This window comes from Centroberyx gerrardi, chromosome 7 (genome assembly GCF_048128805.1).
Source record: "Centroberyx gerrardi isolate f3 chromosome 7, fCenGer3.hap1.cur.20231027, whole genome shotgun sequence".
Taxonomy (NCBI): Eukaryota; Metazoa; Chordata; class Actinopteri; order Beryciformes; family Berycidae; genus Centroberyx; species Centroberyx gerrardi.
The window spans coordinates 8,232,052-8,253,818 of record NC_136003.1 but is presented as its reverse complement, the minus strand read 5'-3'; the positions used below and the strand labels follow the sequence as shown (position 1 = coordinate 8,253,818).

At 43.8% G+C, this 21,767-nt stretch overlaps 1 protein-coding gene across 1 annotated transcript in view; it reads left to right on the top strand.

Moving 5' to 3' along the window:
• grin2aa (glutamate receptor, ionotropic, N-methyl D-aspartate 2A, a) overlaps positions 1-21,767 on the top strand; it is a 171,931-nt gene that overhangs the window by 147,596 nt on the left and 2,568 nt on the right. The window contains exons 11-15 of the mRNA XM_078284416.1: positions 1-199; positions 9,719-9,879; positions 13,245-13,334; positions 14,435-14,532; positions 19,597-19,835. The exon at positions 1-199 is cut by the window's left edge and continues 31 nt beyond it. Of these exons, the coding sequence (XP_078140542.1) occupies positions 1-199; positions 9,719-9,879; positions 13,245-13,334; positions 14,435-14,532; positions 19,597-19,835 (787 nt within the window). The remainder of the gene's footprint in view (positions 200-9,718; positions 9,880-13,244; positions 13,335-14,434; positions 14,533-19,596; positions 19,836-21,767) is intronic.

Here is a 21,767-nt window from a genome sequence, read left to right as displayed (position 1 = left end):
GGCGGTGTGGCTGCTGTGGGGTCTGGTGTTCAACAACTCTGTGCCGGTGCAGAACCCCAAAGGAACCACCAGTAAGTTCATCGTGTCGGTGTGGGCCTTCTTCGCTGTCATCTTCCTGGCCTCCTACACTGCCAACCTGGCCGCCTTCATGATCCAGGAGGAGTTCGTCGACCAGGTCACCGGCCTGTCCGACAACAAGGTATCGGGATACAAACGAGGGAGGTGACTCGTTCATCGGATTGGGTTTGGCGATTTGATGGTGCAATGATTTGTTAGTTGAGTAGTTAGTTATTAAGTAACTCTAGTGCTTGGATAGAAAGGTAGTATGGTTTAGTTTTGTTCTTGTATGTTATCGTTAAAACCGACCATAGCATTCTGTCATTGACTCAAACAACACAGAAAATCCACACTAAAACAGAATCCACATTTGCTAATTCTATGATCCTGGCAATATGCTAGTCTTCTACCAACGTTAGCTTCATTTCATCGCCTGTGTAAGCTACCTCCAAATCGAGCTGCTTCTTAAAGAGTCATGTGATAACTGCAGAGCAGAGTATAGTATAGGTTGCCGGTTGCCTTAATTATCTCGCTCCAGGAGCGGCTTGCTTGTCTACACAAATAGACCGAACTGTCAATCATGGGAGTAGCACATGCAAATTCTGTTTCAGCGTGGATTTTTGCTTTTGGGGGCCTCAGGGTTTAGATTAAAAGCCATTCCATTCAACGTGTGCATTGCTTGTCATGCCACCGTTGTGCCGCTGTGTTGATATGCTGCACTCGTGCTCTCTCAGAATTACTGGAAACCAGTTTCCAAGTCAGAAATGCACCATGGGAAAGCTGTGCTACGCTTCTGTAACACAGGATTCCCGGTGGGAATCATTTCTGGATGTTCCCTTGAGCGCAGGAAGGCAGCATAGCATTCTAAATGTTAGTGATTCCATATCATCCTGCATCTGCATCTGAGAATCGTTGTCATCTATCTATCTATCTATCTATCTTGTTCCCTCTGTTTGTCTCTCTCTCTTGTTCGTTGCCCATTCTAACCCATGCTCTCTCTCTCAGCTGTCCCTGCTTTGAGTTCTGTTATTTTTGACATGTGACTAGAGACAGGCAGTGGAATTGAACCCGCGCCCACGGCGGTTGGTTCCCCATGGTACCAGTGGACAGACAGATGGTGATGAGTGTCATTCCTCACCGTGAGAGCTGGCCTTTCATCTCTATCCATCAACCTCTTTTCCTGTATTACTGTACATAGTCCCTGGGGGCCAAGGGTACATGGCTCCATTGTGGATGTGTGTTGTGGATCAGGCTAACATGCACACACACACAAACACGCAAGAATACACAGGTACAATCATGATAATGCACACGTAGGGAGGAGGGGGTAGAGGAAAGAGGAAGGAAGGAGGATGAAGAGAAGTAGAAGGGAGGAAGAAAAAAGGTTGAGACAAATGAAGTAGAAAAGAAAAGAAAGGACGGAGGATGGGAGATAAAGGGAAGGAAGAGGAAAGGGGAGAAATGGAAGATGGGAAGACAGAAGGGTAGAGGGGTGCTGAGGAGGGCCGAGAGAGAAAGGAAGAGGGCTGAGATGAAAGATAAAAGACAAAAGGACGGATGATGTAAGGAGGGATGCAGGAAAGGGGAGATAGAGAGAAAGAGAGAGTTTGAGACAGATGTAGAGGGTTTTGACAACATACGAAGGGGCGACAGAGGAATAGTGAGAGACTAACACAGACGAGCGGGTACGAGGGAAGACAACAGGCGGACAGATATAGGCCAGGTTGATGACCGAGGCAGGGAGGGAGGAATGGCGTGAGGTAGAGAGAGAGAGAGAAAGCAAGAGATATGGAGAGACAGAGAGGGTCAGGCGAGAGAGGGAGCCAGACAGAAAGGGTAAATGGCCAGTCAGACAGATATGCTGAGCAAGGCTGGACACCGAGGCACCTGTAACCAGCCAAAGAATGGACACATCAGAGGAAATTCCCCATTGAGACGCTGAGCAGTGGGTTTTCCTTAATTCTGGTAGTCCTGCACAATGGAGATGTTTAAAATGAGAGATTCTGCAGGCAAAGGAGCCAATAGCGACAAAAAACCCCACTTACAGCTGCTATTGAAATCTCAATGTAGACACGAAATGCATCGAGACAGGTACGCAAGTCACGATGAAACACAAGCGGTAAGTGCAACAGATTTTCCTTCGCCACCTGTGGAGATGGTTACATAACATAACAAGGCAAACAGTAAACGTGTCGTCCCCCCCCCAGGAATGATAATGCTCCCTGCCTGGGCCAATCAGTGACGAGCATGTCACCTTGTTTTGACCTGTGATTGTATAACGACCCCCCAACCCAACCCCCCACCCCCACCCCCACCCCCCCCCCTCCTTGGGCCAATCAGTGTCATTTTGGTGAGATGCATTATGTCCCCAAATTTCTTCAAAATCCGAATGTTTGAGATATTGCATGTGACAGACGAACGGATGAACAAACGACTGGAAGAAGACCAAATACATTGTGGGGTACAAAATAAATAATAATTAAATACCACTCCCGCGATCCTGAAAATGATAAGCAGGTAGAGAAAATGAATGAATGAATGAATGAATGAATAAAATACCACTAGTCCTACTACTACCACTGCTGCTACTACTGCTACTACCATTAGGCCTACTGTTAACGCTAATGCTACTACTACTATTAAAACTACTACTACCACGACTGCCACTTCAACTACTACAATTACTACTACCAATACTACTACTACTACTAATAATAATAATACATTTTCAGATAACAGACTGCAGTTCCTCTTACGCATGTTTCATACTTATAATAAACACTGCTGATCAATCATTTTTCTACTTATGCTGTTTTAAATTTTAGTTTTAAAACCCTCCTAGACCAATTTTCTTTACAAATCACCATTACATTTAGCTTTGATGAAGTAAGATTTTCAACATTTCACTAGTTATGAGTACATTTACCGTCCTTTGGCCAAGACTCCATTAACTGAATTAGTTTGATTTGTATGGAGGATTGATAGTTCAAAGGCTATAAGGATAATTCTTTTGTTTCACATTTCCCATAAAAGTGACCCAGCCGAGATATTAGCTCACCCATTTCAGCCATTAAAAATAGGAAGCTGTGTTTCTTTTCCTCTTAATTAATTAAGAAGAGGGAGTAATGAATGTTTTAGTGGCTGAGCGTTTACTTTCGCTGTTGCTGACTGTCTCCCAGGCCGGCTGTCTCATGCACAAGTGGAGCTAACAGGTCTGTGGTGTTTTGGGCTACATGACCACCAGGGATTTGTCTTTACAACACTGGCTTATTTGTCTCCTCCGTCCCTTCTTGCCAGAGAGGACACGCTGTTCTGTATTCTCAACAGCCCTGATAGTACAGCATGTTTTTTTAGTACACAGAAGTTAAGTAGAATTCAAATTTCAGCAAAAGAGAGCTGTACTTTAAGTGGGTTCCCATGGTGGCACAATAACAGGATCAGCGCTGCCTACATGCATCTTTTTAGCAGTGGGTTCGACTGATATAGGTTTTTGAAGGCCGATACCAATATTTTAGTAGTGAAGCTGCTGGTAGCTGATATTTTGTCCCAGTATTCAATATCTTTAAATTTGACCGTTTCATTCCCAACAAGGATTCAGTGTTTCTCCGAGACTTTTATTCTTAGCATTTAGACTATCGTTGGACACTAAAACTCTCCACTGAAACCCATACTAATGAAATTCTTTTACGCAGGTTAGCAGCTCCTTAAGGCAAGGTGAGGCAGGTTTCATTGCAGGTTTTACACAGCACATTGGAATGATTTCTAGAATGATAAAAAACATTCATAAACTGTGGTCAGGGAGGAACCTCCGTCATATCAGCAACGGATTGACTGGCCAATATATTAATAAAACGCCAACCGGAACCATGTCTAGAAAATGCATCTAAAAGATGCGTCTTGTATCAACATTGTGACTGATATACCAGATTTACATGGGACAAAAGACAAGCACTCCTGGGTGTAGTTGTCCTTGAGAGCAAACCAGTGTACCATGAAGTTCCTAACTGAACACATACGAATATGTCAAAAAAAAATCATGAAATATGTTGCTACTGGATTTGGGCCAACATTCTAAAACTGACCTCACACAGCAGCTTCAATGTTCATGGAGAAAAAAAGACATTAAAGCAACAATCCATGGCAATTACATTTAAATAAATGTCTGTTTTGCTACTCTCTATCACCAATTGATATAACACAATAGTGATTCAACCTATACTCAGATCATAAAAGCTTTGCTGCTTTGGGGTTTCCGCTTTGGGGTTGGATAGGTCTTTCCTGGGAAAAATCCTCTGGCACACAGGAAGTGATGTGTTCTATGTTTTCGGCAGCAGCAACAGCGGTTTGTTTGGAAGAAGAAGAAGAATAATAAGAACTAGGTAGTTAGCATGAGCAGCGATAGCCACCATGGCTGAACAGACCAAGAAAAGAGAAACTCAAACTGCATCAACAGATAATCCAAGGAGAAAGACGTCACAGTACTGGACACACTGTTTGATTGACAGGTGATCTCTGGGAAGTGCAGTGCAGAAACACCACAGCAACGACTGGAACACTGAAATCTCAACCCCAACACACACACACACACACACACACTCACTAACATACTAGGCGAAGACACACATTCTAAATCTTATGTAACAGCAGAACTTGCATAATAAGGAGACAAAGAGGGCAACAGGGATGGAGAGAGGCGAAAAAAGGAGTGGAGAAGGAGGGAGGGAGGGAGGAAGGAGAGAAATGAAAGGGATATGGGGCAAGCAGAGGTGAGGAAAACAGGATGAGTAAAGAGAGAGGGAATGAGTGCAAGGAGACACACAAAGGTATTTGAAAGGGTAAAGGATGCTAGTGGGAAAATGAAACGAAAGAGGAGGCTGGGCAATCCTAGCCTGACCCGATTTCTAACATCAACCCTAAGATTAATCCTAGCCCAGACTACTTTTCACACAATTATGAGTGTGACGTGAAACTCAGTAGACCTTTTCGTATAAACATTGGACTATCCAAATAAAGTGTGCCCGGGATGAGACCAAAGACGGCAAGATCATCCATGTGTCCCTGGTAGAACAGTTGCTCTGATGCTCCATCCATGGAGCCTTCATGCTAACTCTCTTGCATACTCTATGTTGAGTGATAGTAGGTGACTACTAGTGATGCGCGGGTCAATCCGAAACCCGCGGGTCCCGCAGGTGGGGCGGGTTAGGGTCGACTGAAGATAATATTGAGAATGGGTCAGGCGGGTGCGGGTCAAATAGGTTACACAGAGTACACTCACAATGTAATTATAGAGTAAATTTCAATGAAATTTAAATTTAATTAACGGAATAAACTTCTCCAGTCGGGTTAGGGTTAGTCGGATAAGTTTATGTGTTGGATCAGGCGGTCGCAGGTTGACTGAAACCTGACCTGCTTAGTGACTAACATTACCCAAAGTAAGAAGCCTGACCTTTTAGTAATGAAACATTATTAGTCATTCTTCTTATATGGCCTGTAGATTCATAAATTTAAAATCCCCCCAAGTCACCCACCATATTAACTTCCTATGTAAAGAAGGAAAGTTGTCAGTTTACAGCTGCTATAAGTTCTCATTTTCTCGCTTTTGAGATAATGCTAGTCGCCTATTATCATTTACCATTGTGTATGCTAAAGTGTTAGCATGAAGGGTGAATGATCTACCGGGTACACATGGATGATTTTGGCATCTATGTTCACATCAATTAACGGGTAAGCTGGCCAACGGGCCAATCTCCCAAAACTCACCGTATTCTTTTAATAACTGTGTAAATCTTACAGGTATAGACTGGTAGCATTGCTAGAGAGTTAGCTGTATCCAGGAAATATCCAGGTGTCCCTTGTGTATCTTGGGTGGGAGCAAGAGTGAAGTAGCAGAGCAGCGAGTACTTAAATGATGGCTTCATCTCCACCTGTCTAGTATACGAAGCCTCTTATGTCTCTCATCTTTCATTCATTTTCTCATCATCTCAGCATCAAGCTTTCATTAGGAACAGCTGTTGTTTTTCTCAAAGGTACTTCAGCGGTAATTGTTGAGCCAGGGAAGACGACATATCATTCATTTCCCTCATCCGGATTTTCCCAGTCGGCCTGGGGATGTGAACCAGCGACCCTCTGGCCACAAGTGTTCTTCTTCTCTGACCTTTAAGCTACTGCTCCTGCGTAAGAGAAGGGGAGAAGGCTAGAGAAGAGAGAGTGAAAGAGATAGGGAGAGAGAGAGAGAGAGGGGGAGAGAGAGGGAGAGAGGGAGAGAGAGTGAGAAACGAGGGGAAGGGGTTTGTGAGGAGCCAGTGTCTCCTGAGGGCCATCACTCGTGATGCTGACGCACACACACTGGGTGACATCACCAACAACACACACACACACACACACACACAGATACACAACAGAGTTTGACATCAACATAGTGTTTGCCCTCACCCTGACCTGATTACACAGTGGGATAACAGACACACGAGTGTGCAGGCACACACATACAGTACATGCATACATGGATGATGTAACTAGTGCATAATATAAACAATTCAAACGCTGGGAAGCAAACAAACAGATGATTTTACAGATGTTTAACACAAATATACAGAGGCATGCACAAGTAAATATAATACAGTAATTAGCACACTTCACTCTCCCTCTCAGGCAAATGCACATACTGTATACACATTCCCTTACTAGTCCTCCATCTTTGGTGTTACCCCCCTTTGCTGTGGTGTTTCTGCACTGCACAGATCACCTGTCAATCAAGCAGTGTGGGCGGAGCTTGGAGTTTCTGTTAATGCAGTTTGAGTTTCTGTAGGTGGTGCTCTTTTCTTTGTCTGTTCAGCCATGGTGGCTATCACTGCTCATGCTAACTAGTTCTTATTATTCTTCTTGTTATTCTAAACAAACCGCTGTTGCTGCTGCTGGAGATGGAAAACGCATCCCTTCCTTTGCGCCAAAGGATTTTTCCCGGGAAAAACCACCCAGACACTGGGGGTTTAGAACAGCAAATGTAAAAGCTTTGAACTCAGTATATGTTGAATCACTGTTGTGTTATATCAATTGCTGATAAAGAGTAGGAAAACAGACATTTACTTCTATACAAAATGTCATGGATTATTACTTTAAACGACTAGTTTCATAACATGTAGTGAAACCACTGCTCAACACTATACCTGTGGGGACTAATGGACTGTGCGCGCACACACACACACACACACACACACACACACACACACACACACAAAATGTGGCTAGAGTGGGGCTCGTAATGTGCAGTTCTAATTGATAGGGTCCGTCTGTTCGCGGAGCTGAGGGCGGATTGTTACCATAGCGCTGGAGGGTAGGTTGTTACCGTAGCGACAAGCACACTACTACAAAACCCTTGACCTGTACGCCGACTGGAATTGTACCTGAGAGAGGCACAGACGGAGGAAGAGGGAGACGGAGGGAAATAGCGCACGAAGCCGGGAGAGGGGAAAACGGAGAGAGAAGCGGACGAATGGACGGAGGAATGAAGAGAGAAGAGGAGAAACTGGCCTCTCTGACCTGAGGATCCTGTAATATACCTGGGGGGAGAGAGAGATAGAGATGAGGGATGAGGGAAGGGGGGTGAGGGCAAGAATGGGATGCTGAGGGAGGAAGGATGAGAGCAGGAGAAAGACAACAAGAGGTGAATATTAAGCATTTTATTTATCTTTAGTAAGTGTTTCCTCGTTCTATTTCAGACTGGAAATGACAGAGAGAAAGAGACCAAGACTGAGTTAAATGGTTTCACTAAAAGAAGCAACTGTTTACCTTTACCTGTGGGTTAGAGCTGGCTTGTACAGACTACACACAGCTTTACATACACACTTAAGTAATTTCATCCCCTTTGGCTGCCGCTTTATTCCACGCTGACCTAAAACACGGTATGTGCAGACATTTCCATTAAGTTAAAAATGAAACCCTTAAGGATATCATACAGTTATAAATACAACATAATGCTAGAATTGTCTTTTAGTGGGTGCTTGTTTCCTCTGTGAAGGAATGGAATCCCTAGTATTTAACTGGGGTTAGAGGCAAGATGTTGCAAAAAGAAACTGCAGAATAGTCCTCCAAAATGTAAAGTTTTTAGGAAAGCTGTGCCTGTTAATCCTATTTTCGTCTGTTGTATATCTGTGTGTGTGTGTGTGTGTGTGTGTGTGTGTGTGTGTAAGCGTGTGTGTGTGTGCGCGCGAGAGCGCATGCACGGGCGTGTGCGTGTGTTCCGCAGCCAACTTTGTCAGGTCAGTCATTGTAACTCCATCTCCATCTATGATAGTCAACCAAACACCATATATGGAAACTACAACGGCATTACTTGTGTTTATGGGACATGAGATTTTTTTGTTTGTTTATTTATTTATTTGTTTGTTTGTTTTCGATCACATGCTCTGACAAGGACAAACTACGGGCGCTGACAGTGTAGATGTGTAGATACTTATAGAATTAAAAGCACCAATAAGTAGATGGTTCCAAAATCTGATTCAAAATGTGAGCTCTAATTAGAAGAAATGGCAACATGTGGTCGCTAAACATGAGTTTTAAGTCTGTTTTGAAACTGAAAATGATTTGTTTACTTGTTGTTTACTTATTTGGAACAAGTGGAGCAAAACGGATGTTTTTTTTTTAGATACAGTGCAATCTGGAAGTTGAAAGGAATTTACTCTCCATCAGCAAATCCTGCCTTTCCAGAGTCTCTTTGCATATTCCTATAATTGATATATGCAAAATATATAAAATACATAAAAATATTGGATTGCGGCTTCAATGTGACACTACAAAAGTGGAGCAGGGCCACATGTGAAAAATGTTGAGTTCTGAGATTAATCTGAGAATAAAATCAGAATTCTGAGTTTAAAGTCAGAATTCTGAGATTAAAGTCAGAAGTCTTAATTCTGACTTTATTCTCAGAATTCTGAGATTCTGACTTTATTCCCAGAATTCTGAAATTAATCTCAGAACTCAAATACATTTTTCACATGTGGCCCTAATCGTCTTCCGTATAACACAGTATATTTGTCCAGTAAAAGTCATTACAAGTGGCAGTTGCATATCCTTAGTAGCTTGTAAGTACATATTTAAACATTTACATCTTGGTTCTAGTCACCAGCAGTACATTGATATAATTACCTGGAGTTTGTCCTTGCCAGACTAGAGATTCCAGAAAAACTCATGACCCTAAAATTCTCCCAAGTGATGTCCTCTACCAATGTTTCTCCACACCAGACTTGGATGTAATAGCAAATGCTTGACAAATTTGCAAATACTTTTTTTATTTTATGTTTTATTTTAGCCTACTTAGTTCCCAAATGGGTCGGGTTTACCACAAAAACAAGCCACAGAATGTTTAGACAATCACAGGAAAGTATTTGAAAGGTCTAGTTGGAATACTTTCCTGTGACTGACAACTTACCTGACGCTATCAAAATTCTCCTGACGTGGTAAAGCTCACCTATCTGGAGCTCACACACAGTCCACACACACACACACACACACACACATATACACATATACACACACGCACACGTTCTGTCTCTCACTACTTCTCTCTGTCTTTTCTTCCCTGTTCCTTCTGTCTGCTTTTCTTCTCTCCTCATTTCCTCTCCGTCTTTCGTCTTCACCCGCCCCCCCCCCCCCGCCGCCGCAGTTTCAGAACCCGTATGCGTACTCGCCTCCGTTCCGCTTCGGGACGGTCCCGAACGGATCCACCGAGAGGAACATCAGGAAGAACTACCCCGACATGCACCAGTACATGGTGAAATATCACCAAACCGGGGTGCAGGACGCACTCGTCAGCCTCAAAACGGGGTAAGGAGACAGTGTGTGTGTGTGTGTGTGTGTGTGTGTGTGTGTGTGTGTGAGAGTGTGAGTGTGTCTGTGTGTGTGTGTGTGTGTCTGTGTGTGTGTGTGTGTAGGCATGGTCTTTCACTGGTGCATGGTCAAATACTACTACTCTGGGGTAAAGGATGCACTTGTCAACCCCAAGACGCAGTATTGAGTGTATGTGCACACGTGTGTGCGTGTGTGTGAGTGTGTGTGTGTGTGTGTGTGTGTGTGTGTGTGTGTGTGACAGCTCCTCTGAGACTGGGAATGAATGGGCTTCCTGACTGGGAACAGCAGGAGCTATTTTTAGTACTGGTCTCTATAATGCAACTAGAGGTGTGTGTGTGTGTGTGTGTGCATGTGTGTGTGTGTTTAAAGAGAATGAGGGGCATTCTCATTATCACAAAGCTAACCAAGGACAGATTGAAAGAGTGGAACGATTTGAGAAGGAAGGATGGATGGATGGAAAAGTGTAAAGGTAAAGAGGGTGAAAATAAGCAGGGAGGGAGGAGAGGCGGAGGGGTGACTCTCATCACACCATCACAGGGGGGAAAGGAGGAAGAGGAGGAGGGAGGGAGGGAGAGGGAGGGAGGGAGAGGGAGGGAGGAAGAGGAGACCAAGGGCGGAACGTCTGATTGGAAGAGATGTGGGAAGGGTGGAGGGCAGGAGGAAAGGGTAAAGAGAGAATCGAGGAAGGGAAAGTGATATTGGAAAGAAGAAGGGAGGAAAAGGGGAAAAGGAAGGAACGGGAAATGGAGGAGGTAAGGGGGATGGGGAGAATCGAGGAGGAGAGGAGGAGAGAGGAATTCGCAAGAGAGATAAAGGAGAAAAAGGGGGAGTCAAGAGAAAATCTGGGGTAAGGGGGAAAGGGTTGATGAGGTGACTTGACAGGACGTTGTTTCTAATTGGTTAATGGCGAGGGGAGGGGATCCAATCAGAGTCTTCCGTTCAGAGGACAGGATGCCCCCTTAGAAAGGGAGGGGATGAGGTCATTGAGATACACACACACACACACACACACACACACACATTTTTGTCTTGATACACCACTAAATATGAGGATTTAACTTATGATCAAGGTTTATCCTGTTAATGTCTTTCAGCTCATCTTCTGTCATTCATAAGTCATGTAAATTGGATGTAGATAATGTAGATCACAGCTTAAACCACTGCAATATCTGTAATACCCTCTTCTGTGCTGATGTGTTAACATACAGCACACACACACACACACACATATGCACTTACAAAGACACACAAATGTACATACCTCAGTAAACAAATAAACATGCACACACGCAGATTTATACAAGACCAAACCCATAGCTCATACACACACACACACACACACACACACACACACACACACTAGCTGCAGGTGTGCACAGTCAGTAATACCCTCATTGATAATTCTATTCTGAGGTATTAGCAGATGAGCGCTGCGGCAGTGTTGGGCTGTTTGGGGCTCGATGGCTGGATTAGCTCTGATCGCACCTAATGCTGACGGGCTTTACATGCAAAATCTGTTCCAGGCACAAGAACCAAAACGGCGGATTGGGTCTTTAATGATAGGGAGCATTAACGGAATTGTTTACATTTTAGCACCAGTCGCACATAATGCTGGCAGGCTTTACATGCAAATCTGGGTACAGGCACGAGAATCAGAACTATGCATGGGGGTCTTTAATAATACTGAGTTTTACGGATTTGATTAATTTTAGTGTCAAATCACGCAAAATACCGGCGAACTGCAAATTGTTACAGGGAGATGAAACAAAATGAAAATATGAGTTTTCAACTGTTATGTTTATTTTTGCTTATCAACGATGCCAACAGGTTTTTTAGAATAAATAAACCCCAAACCCGAATCTGTGTTGAAGCCTAATGGTTGAGCTGGCCATCTGCTATTGGCTGATTTTGGTGCCAGGTGATGTCACCTTCTGTAGAGTACAACAGGTGGTGACGTCACCTGACACCAAAGACCAGCCAATAGCAGATGGCCAGTTCAGTACCCTACTTTTCACCATTAGGTTTCGAGCTTCACCACAGATTTGGGTTTGGGGTTTAAATGGCCATGTAAAAATGTAAAAATCTTTTTTTTTTTAAAACCGTAAAAATGTTTAACTTTGGCAGAGATTTACACCTTATGTCAGTAACTTTACAAAATTTGCACCAGGACATAAGCAAAAACATTTCATACTTAGAGTTATTTCAGGTGGGGATTTGTAATTCTACTAAAAGGTCATCCTGTTCGGGGCGCGGTAGTTCGACTGAAAGGTCATCCTGTAGGGGAAAAGATAATAATTGTAGTCCTACTGAAAAGTTATCCTGAAGGAGTAAAGATGAGACTCATAGACCTACTAAGTCGTCGTTTTGTCGGGGTAAAGATGAGATTCTAAGTCCAACTGAAGAGTCATCCTAGAGGGGCAAGGGTGGGATTTGTAATGGCAAGAAAATCTGTGCTGCTACATTTCATTCCCCCTAATGAAGGTAAGACAGATCAATGGTGGCTGAATCCCTCTCTAAGCCCCCGGAGCTACAGTATGTCTGGCCTGGCGTCTACAAACACACACGCACACATACATGCTCACAGACGCGCGCACTTTCGCGAGCGCACGCTCTCGCCTTGTCCCGACATGTTTAGACACACAGCCTGCGTGTGGAGGGAGCCAGCGCTGGGTTAAGCTAATTACACAGCTAAACTATCGGCTGTGAGCCTCCGTTAGAGGGCTGGATCTGACATTCAGTAAATGCCAGCCAGTCACTGCACTATTAGCAGGGCCCTCTGTGTGTGTGTGTGTGTGTGTGCGTGTGTGTGTGTGTGTGCGCGTGTGAGAGAGAGAGCGAGAGAGCAGCGGTCAGTGACGGCATCAGTTACATTGAAAATGTCAGTCCGAGTCTGGGATCTTTAATGTTCCACTTCTCCGTCTGTGTGTTTGCGTGTGTATGTGTGTGTGTGAGAGATCGGTGTTTGTGTCTATCTGAAGTTTGCTTAGTTTGTCCATGTGCCTCCCAGGTCCTATCACCGGCGAAGCGTGCCGTATTGAACCGCAGCCACTCCCCCCCCCCCCGCTGTGTCCTCTGTGTGTTCGGTTACGCTCGGATCGCAGTCCCATTGAAGATGATTTAACACTTTGGAATTGATCCGCAAACAACAATAAGAGTCTCTTCTGCTTTCTGTCTCCTTCACTGCATTTCGTACTCACTCTCTCTCTCTCTCTCCCAAAAAAAAAAAAAAATGATGTCTCTAAACCTCTCTGTCACCATCCTCTCTCTCTCAATCTCTCTCTCTCTCTGTCTGTCTGTCTGTCTGTCTTCCCTCGCCCCTTCTTTTTTCCCCTCCGCTGCAGCAAACTGGACGCCTTCATCTATGACGCTGCTGTGTTGAATTACATGGCCGGCAGAGACGAGGGATGTAAGCTGGTGACCATTGGCAGCGGGTAACTAAAAGCTGTTATCTTTTCAACACACACACTTTCTTGATGTGGATTGGCTTTGCTCGAGGGTGCGATCACACCTACAGTTTGTTCTCTTTGGTCCCGACCAGATTGGAAAAGTTTACTTTGTCGCGTTTTTGGATTTGGTTCGTTTAAGTTCACGCTGCCCAGTTACAAGCAAACCGGGGCTTGTAGACAAAAGTCACATGGACTCGCATGTAGAGAGAGAGAGAGAGTTTTGGTAACCTGTCATCCCACAATTTTAGAGAGTTTGGCAGTGGGGTGGGAGTCAAAACAAAACAAATAAGATTCAGGTGAAAACCCTGTGTCTCCAAAATGTCAACTTTTCAGAAAAACAGCCTTGTTTTTGCTTGATCACAGTGCATTTTCGACTTTATCCTGTGGATTTTGTTTTGCTTTCAAAAGCCCAAGAGGTCGGAGAATTTTCTCAACCTCCTGAGGAGCATGTAATCGTTCAACTGAAGTGGTTTTCAGGGGACAACAGCGATGATTGACTTGTCTGTGATTCCTTGTCCTTGCTGTAATTTGCCTTCCCTAGTGTTCATACTAGCTAAGAACACATGAAGAAATAGCTAGAGATTGTGTTTTGTTAACTGCTGGCTAGCAGATATCAACATCCGCCTCCTTATACCCATAAACCCTTGCGTTTTGGGACTGTGTTTGTGTTTTTTTTTGCCACTGCAGCACTAATGCTGGATAGATGGGAGACAGTCATGTTATAGGAGACTTGTATGATTGTTACCAGTGTATGAAGAAAGAAAGATTATTTAAGGCCAGGGACCTGGATCACTTGTTTTCAGGCTCAAACAGGATATTTTAACATTTCTACAATTTGTTTTGGCAATTTTGGCTGAACTTCTGTGACTTCTGCAGTTTCTTTTATATTTTTTTTTCCATTTTCATGTTCTCTTTGTGTGCGTGTTTGACATTTATGCACATTATGATGCATGGGGTTTCTGTTTAAAGAGAATTTTTTTCGCTGAAATAAAGCTTAAAATGTATGTGTGTGTGTACATGCCGTGTGTGTGTGTGTGTGTGTGTGTGTGTGTGTGTGTGCTTCGTGCGCGTGTGTGTGTGTGCAGGTACATCTTTGCTACCACTGGCTATGGCATTGCTCTACAGAAAGGCTCCTACTGGAAACGACAGGTGGACCTCGCTATCCTGGCCATCATTGGCGATGGTGAGAAACACACACACACACACACACACACACACATGCATACACAGTGTTCTCATATACCAATTCATAGTGTGAGATACTAACCACAAAGTCAAAAGATTATGCTGTTTCTTGCCAGCATTGTAATTTATCCACCCACACTCACACACACACACACACACACACACACACCCCCACACACACACATGTCTGTCCTGCCTTGTCTGCTGACAGCACAAAGGGAATGCAATGAAGTATAAATAGTCCTTTGATGTTATTCTGGACACAAAAGGCTGCTCTAAACACAGGGCACAGTGTGTAAGTTATTCTAATATATTCCTCTCCGCAGCCCCAGATCTCTGTGTGTTTTTGCGTGTGTGCGTGTGTGTATGCATGCACGCATTCCTCTATCTGAGTCACAACATTCCCTTATTACAGTAGCCACTGAGGTTCTTGCATAAACAATTTCCTAGTGCAAAACAGAGAGAAAGAAAGAGAGAGAGAGAGAGAGAGAGAGAGGGAGAGCGAGCCGTAGCTTTTAGTGACTGAGTCATTTACATTTTACATCGAAAGCATTTTGCTGATGCCTGTATTCGGAGCCACTCACATTAAGTGCATTGAAGTTGATTAAATGAACATCGGTGTCACAATAATCCTCTCTTATTGAGTCTTATCAGGGCTACAGAGCATGTAGGCCAATCGCATTCCATCATATTTCATGGCTGGACAATTTTGACAAAAATCGTAATCTGTGTTATTTTCCCTCTTTGTCTTATTCTTCTTCTTCCTATTATTATTCTCGTCAAATCTTTTGTGAGTTATAGATTTTAAAGCAGAGACATAATTGCGGGCTTCAGCGGTTAATTTTCATTGCGGAGGCTACTTCAGACGGGAGCTGTTGGAAATCTATATTACCATCCCACCCTGTTACCCACATCAATCTTGTTTCCAATCACCGCTGAAGGCCATAATAGGCCATATTCATTCCCTACAAAAAAAACAGTTGGGCGGGGGGGCGTTGGAGTAGGAAAGGAATAGAGGAAGGAGGATGGAGAGAATGGAGGGTCAGAGAAAGAGATGAGAGAAACAGAAAGAGAGAGGGAGAGCGTATCTGACAGAAGGAGAGAGAGAGAGGAGACGGAGATGGAGGGAGAAAGTGATGAGAGAGACACAAAAAGACAAAGACAGAGCGTGCGTGTGGCGAACAGAGAGGCGAGGTGAAAGGGAGAGGGAAGGAGAAAGGGATGAGGGGAAGACAGGGAAAGAGGGTATGTCAGGAAGAAAGAGAGAGAGAGGGACTGAGAGGAGGGCAGGTTCTTGATAGATGACAGTGACTCGGTGTCTTGGCAGATGCTACTTGATCAGACAGACACGGTGTGGGTGGAGAGCATATGGCTTTCACCGACAGAAAGAAGAGAGAGAGACAGAAGATGGGGGGTAGTGGAGGAAGGTGAAGAACTGACAGACAGACAGTCTGACAAAACAGACTAACGGACTGGCCTGAAGCATATGGCCGGCGTAGATATGGCTGAGCCAGCTGCTTGCAGGGAACACTCTTTCTCTGTGGGTTTTAAATGAACATTTACATTCTGTGCATTTAAAATGCTAATCCATGTCATTGTCATGTAAATACATGTCCGTTTTGCTACTCAATCATGATTCAATATATAGCCAATTCATGAAAGTTTTTACATTTAGTGTCCTAAATACCCAGAATTCTCTGGTGTGCAGGAAGTGATGGTTTGTTTGGAATAAGTAGAAGAAGAACTCAGCAGTTAAAGTCGAGATGAAACGGCATTTCGAGAGTATCTAACTTCCGTATCGTGACGTATTTCCGAGTGAAACAGGAAAGACAGGCGGGACATAACGTTGGGAGGAATTTGATTTGAACGTTGAAAAGTGGGTGTGTCATAACACCCGAAGACACACCGAAGTACCATGCTGTTGCTAGCTAGCTAACTAATGAATCTTAGCCTCTTAGCTCTGTGCGCTAAAAGTTGAAGATTGATTGATGGGTGGATGTCATGATATTATTGGTTGAAATTAGTTACGGGCATGCTTACGTAAGCACACGGCATATTTTGTTTTACAGGAAGAAAACATGATTGAATTTTGATATAAGAATACAATGAAATTGATTTTTGGTATTTTTTTTGGCATATATTGTTAAATAGGTGCACAGTATGACCGGGGATGTGATCTAAAAGGGTTAAAAAGGCATTTTTCATTTCATCTCGTCTTTAAAAGAGCGGTACCTACAGAAATTCAAACTTCATCAAGTGAAAAGATCTCTGGAAAGTGCAGAGCAAAACCACAGAAAGGAATACTTAGCACCAAAGACAAAGCTGAAATAAAAAATCAGCAAAGTAGCAGGTGGCTTTGATGCGTAATCAATGTTAATGAGATAATGATTGCGTGCAGCAGTTTTAGCAATTGCTACATGCAGTGGTTGCGTGTAGCAATTTTGAGGTAGTTGCTGTTTAGTATGGCAATCTCTTTTATAATCGTGTGAATACTAAATATGAGCTTCAGGCAGCATAATCCAAATTGAATATATTCATTTTAGAGCAGCAACAACAACCCACTTTCATAAAAAGCTAGCTAGTGTTAGCTAACTAGCAAACAATTTAATCTCCCATTAGATGGCTCATACTATCCATAGTAACTCACTCTGTCCAGTGATCCAACTAGACATACATTCTGCTTCATCCTCAGTCAAGGAAGCACATCCTCATGCAACCTCAGAACGTAGCAAGATTGTGATTAGTGATGCTAGTTGTCCTGGCCCCAGCGTAGCAAGACAGAGATCCATGATGGTAGCCTTAGAGCCAGTGTAGCAAGATAGTGAAGTGAGATTGTGATCCGTGACGCTCGTCATCCTAGCGCCAGTGTAGCAACATAGTGATCCATGACAGTAGCCATAGAGCCAGCATAGCAAGATAGTGTCCTGTCACCCCTGGACGTCATCCAGCCAGGATCAGGAGCGATTAGAGCTCAGGCATTTCGTTCCGCATGCTGAAAAAGACCAAGCAACTCAGGGATTACCACTTGAAACTTAATTCCCTTATCCTGAACGACTTACAGTGAGGGAGCAGGTAGGGGGGTCAGTGTCTGCTGGCTGCTGCAGAGATCAAACCTTGTAGTTTGACCTTGTAGTTCAAGGATGGTCTCCGTGACCACAAGGCCACCCTGCCTCCCCAACAGCATTTACAGCTCAAGTGCACATGTATTGCTATCTGATCCGTATAATCCCAAGCTCACAACCTTTTATCATAGACAGAGGTCCCATCATTTTCATTGTTCCTCCACGATTGAACCTATAATGTACGACTTAACTAGAAAGTTTACCTTGGGATTTGACTTAGATCTCATGACTTGAGGTTGACTTAGTCCTAATTCTGCTCTAAGTGTTAGTAGTGTAGTGTTAGTAGTGTTAGTGGCACTAATCATGTGAAGTACTTTCCAATCCCAAAAATTCAAAAATCTTGTTGTAATATTGTAATAAGTTGTAAGATTCCCAAAGTGGACAATGGACACGTTCGTCCCAGCCCACATTTTCCCACTTTGTTCAGGTTTTCTAAAGTGTTTCATTTTGGAAACTTGTTTATTTATGCAAGTTTAATGTGAATTGAGAGTCGTTATCAATATGAATCACTATCACCAGATTAGTATATTCTCTCAGAGACACGTTCGGAAGTGTTTTCCTGCACTGTTTGTGCAGGAAACATAACATGATAGAAAAGCTTTGCTTCCACACACCCACAGCTTAGACCCTTCAATGGTTTCTCAGGTCCTAGATGGTTCAAACTAAAACATTTTTACAGCCCCTGGAAGCGTGGATGACGCTTGTAGAAACTTGTGTTCCCGCGTTCCAGCTGACTGGTCACCAGACTATTCCTTGAGCCCTCTGACTGCTGAAAAGAGAGCAAAATTTGAATTTCACCACTGCTTCCCCCTCGGGGACAGAGCAGCAGTGCAAGCAGCGGCAGATCTGCACGGCTTTTCCCTTGAATGCACTCTAATTCTAAGGTACAGAAAATGGCCCGTCGATATCTTAAGATGCCATTCTCTTTTAATTCTCTTCATAAAAGGTTGTACAGCGGACACATGTATCAGTCTATTTGTGAATCTGTCAAGGAGATGAACGCTCCACAGTCGTCCTAAAGGGTTAATGATGTCTAAGTGTGTCTGCACCCCCAAGACATCCTGCTGAACACCACCATGATATTTGTCTTTCCCCACCAGCAGCCTTAGTTATCCAGCCCTGAATGACACAGATTGGATTAGCCACACGCCAAATGTCACAGAGGAAAAGAGAGAGGGAGCGAGGGGAAATAGAGGGAGGGGAATAGAGAGGGAGGACCGAGAAAAGATAGGGTCTTTCTTTGTTGCTGTGTTCCTTTCTTTCATTAACACCAAAGAAACAATCTCTTGGCCCTATCAGGCAAGATGGAAGAACTGGAAGCCCAGTGGCTGGTGGGTATATGCCACAGCAAAAAGACATTTACTGTAAACATCCAAACACTTAACAATTAAACGACCCTGACACTGAACAACCAAAGTGTTTATTCCTTCTTTTACCTCTCAGGTGAAATAGAACCCCAGTGGCTGATGGGTATCTACTATAAGCAAAATAAATGTATTAGGGCTTCGATTGTTGTGGGTTTTTGTTGGGTTTTTTGAACACAGATACTGATATGTTTAGACTTAAGTTGCCAATAGCAGATATTTTGTGCCGATATTCAATATCTTTAAATTTCACCATTTCCATGTCAAAAAGTTACAAGTATACAGTGTTTCTCCCAGAATTGTATTCTTACCAGGGTGGAAAAGCCTCTGAAACCATCATATGACACTAAAACTCTCCATTGAAACCCAGACTAATGAAATTGTGACATGACTGGCCGATATCCGATATTTAGTAAAAGGCCAATACCAGCCTATTATATCGGCAAACTGATATATCAGTCTAACCCTAAAATGTAATAGTCCCATGCACAACTAAACCCTAAACACCACACCTAGCAACACTACTAGACATACAGCTACACATCTAGACTGCCTCTCCCTTCTTTTGCCTCTCAGGTGAAATGGAGGAACTGGAAGCCCAGTGGCTGACAGGAATCTGCCACAATGAGAAGAACGAGGTGATGTCCAGCCAGCTGGACGTAGACAACATGGCGGGGGTGTTCTACATGCTGGCCACGGCCATGGGCCTCTCCCTCATCACCTTCGTCTCCGAGCATCTCTTCTACTGGAGGCTCAGATACTGCTTCACCGGGGTCTGCACCGGCCAGCCTGGCCTCCTGTTCTCCATCAGCAGGGTAAGGACCATGTTTGTATACAGCATATATGTGTGTGTGTGTGTGTGCATGTGCTTGTGTGTGTGTGTGTGTGTGTGTGTGTGTGTGTGTGTGTATGCAGTGTGCAGGCATGGGGAGGATCGGGCCATGAGATATGGAAGGAATAACTTTTTGTTCAAATGAAAGAACAACCCATAAATAAACACACACTTTGGACCAGTAGTCTTGAATTTGGCACTAGTCAGAAAACACAAAAACAGGCCAGTGCGTGTGTGTGTGTGTGTGTGTGTGTGTGTGTGTGTGTGTGTGTATGCACACGCTGTGCAGGTTGGAGGTATATTGGAAGTTTGTATGTGAAAGGGTGTGCAGGTGTGGTTGTTGCACAGTGGGGTGTATTGGGATTGTGTGTGTGAGTGTGTGTATGGGAGAGGGTCGGCGGTTGGTGTGTGTGTGTGAGCATTCAAGCAATTGCATGTGCGTATATGTAGCCCTGGAATGTTTTTTTCGGTGTTAATGGTGGTCATGTTCAAGGCTATAGGGTGCAAGGACGTATCGGAACTGAATTGGGGGCTAATCGTGCTGCATTATTGGGGTCAGGCGGGCCTGGCTTGGTGCTGTTTTCTATCAGCACGATAAGAGGACACACACACACGTGCCGAGACAAAGACTAACACATAGCTACTGCTAAACTAAACAAAAGTCTAGGGCTGGACAGATTTAGGTTGTTAGGAAGGGAAAGGAACAGAAAGAAACAAAAATGGTAAGGAGGGAGGGTTGCAGAGAGGAGGATGAGAGGGAAACAGTTGCGGAGAGAAAAGAGGCGGGGGGGGGGGGGGTGCAGGGATCACGAGGCAGCCCTAAATATCGACAAAAATAGATCTTAATTTGCAACGTGTTTTTGGGTGAAATCGCAGCACCCACCCCTAAATCAATCTATTCTCTCTCATTCTGTTAAAAGGTCAGCATTCTCCCTTGTTTTGTGTGAGAGCAGCAGACATGGACGTGCATTCTTAAAGGCACTGCAGTGTTTCTGCACTATTTTTCGAGGCAGAGCGCGACTCGGTTAGCAAAGTTAACGGGAGGGGAGGGAGGGTGTGGGGGGGGGCTGGCTTTCGGAGAAGATAGAGTGAGGTTCTTAAGAGAGATTTGTTATGTTAAACACATTCTCAAGGGTGATTTGGGCCACAAGACGGCCTTAATAGCATATGCTGTGCTGATAAGCTCCACAAAATGTGCGCCGAACCAAAAAGGGCTTATAATGTGTTGAAAGTGATAAATGCTGTTTAAGAATGTATTTGTGAACCAATGCCGAAAAAAGGAGCTCAGTGAGGAGGAGAATTTTCTTTTGTTTTTCACAGATTTGATCTATGGAATACGAGCTGCTAAGGAGCGCAGCATTACATTTAGACATTAAGAGCCATTGGTAGCCATGCTGGTTTGGATGCTACTCTATATAAAGATACAATTGAGATACAGTTTGTTAACGTTTTTGTTGATTAAACCTTTCTCACTGCCACCTCCTCATAATGGAAACTGGCACTTCTCCTGTTTACTGGCGCTCCTTCTCAAAGAAGCTGTTGCATGTCAGTGACCAGGCCACATGTATCGACTGCCAGGCTACAACTCTTTCACACCTTAAATGATAGTCTCTCACCCCAGGAGTGCCTCTGAGAGAGATTTGGAGAGACAGTTTATATAACCATTCTCTTATATTTCTAGGTCATTTTTGACTTTTGGCTTTTTTGGGTTGGTTGAATGCTAAGATAGTACGAAGCATGTTTTGCAAAATATGCACTTTGACCAAAATACACTTGCAGATGTAAAATATATAGCTCTACTATAAAGTTGATGGAGCTGCAATGAGCCTTGTTTCATTGCATTGCATCATATTTCCACTACGTGTCCCGCTGAGAAATTGTCCACTGGTCCTGCTTTAGGTGATGGACATGGGGT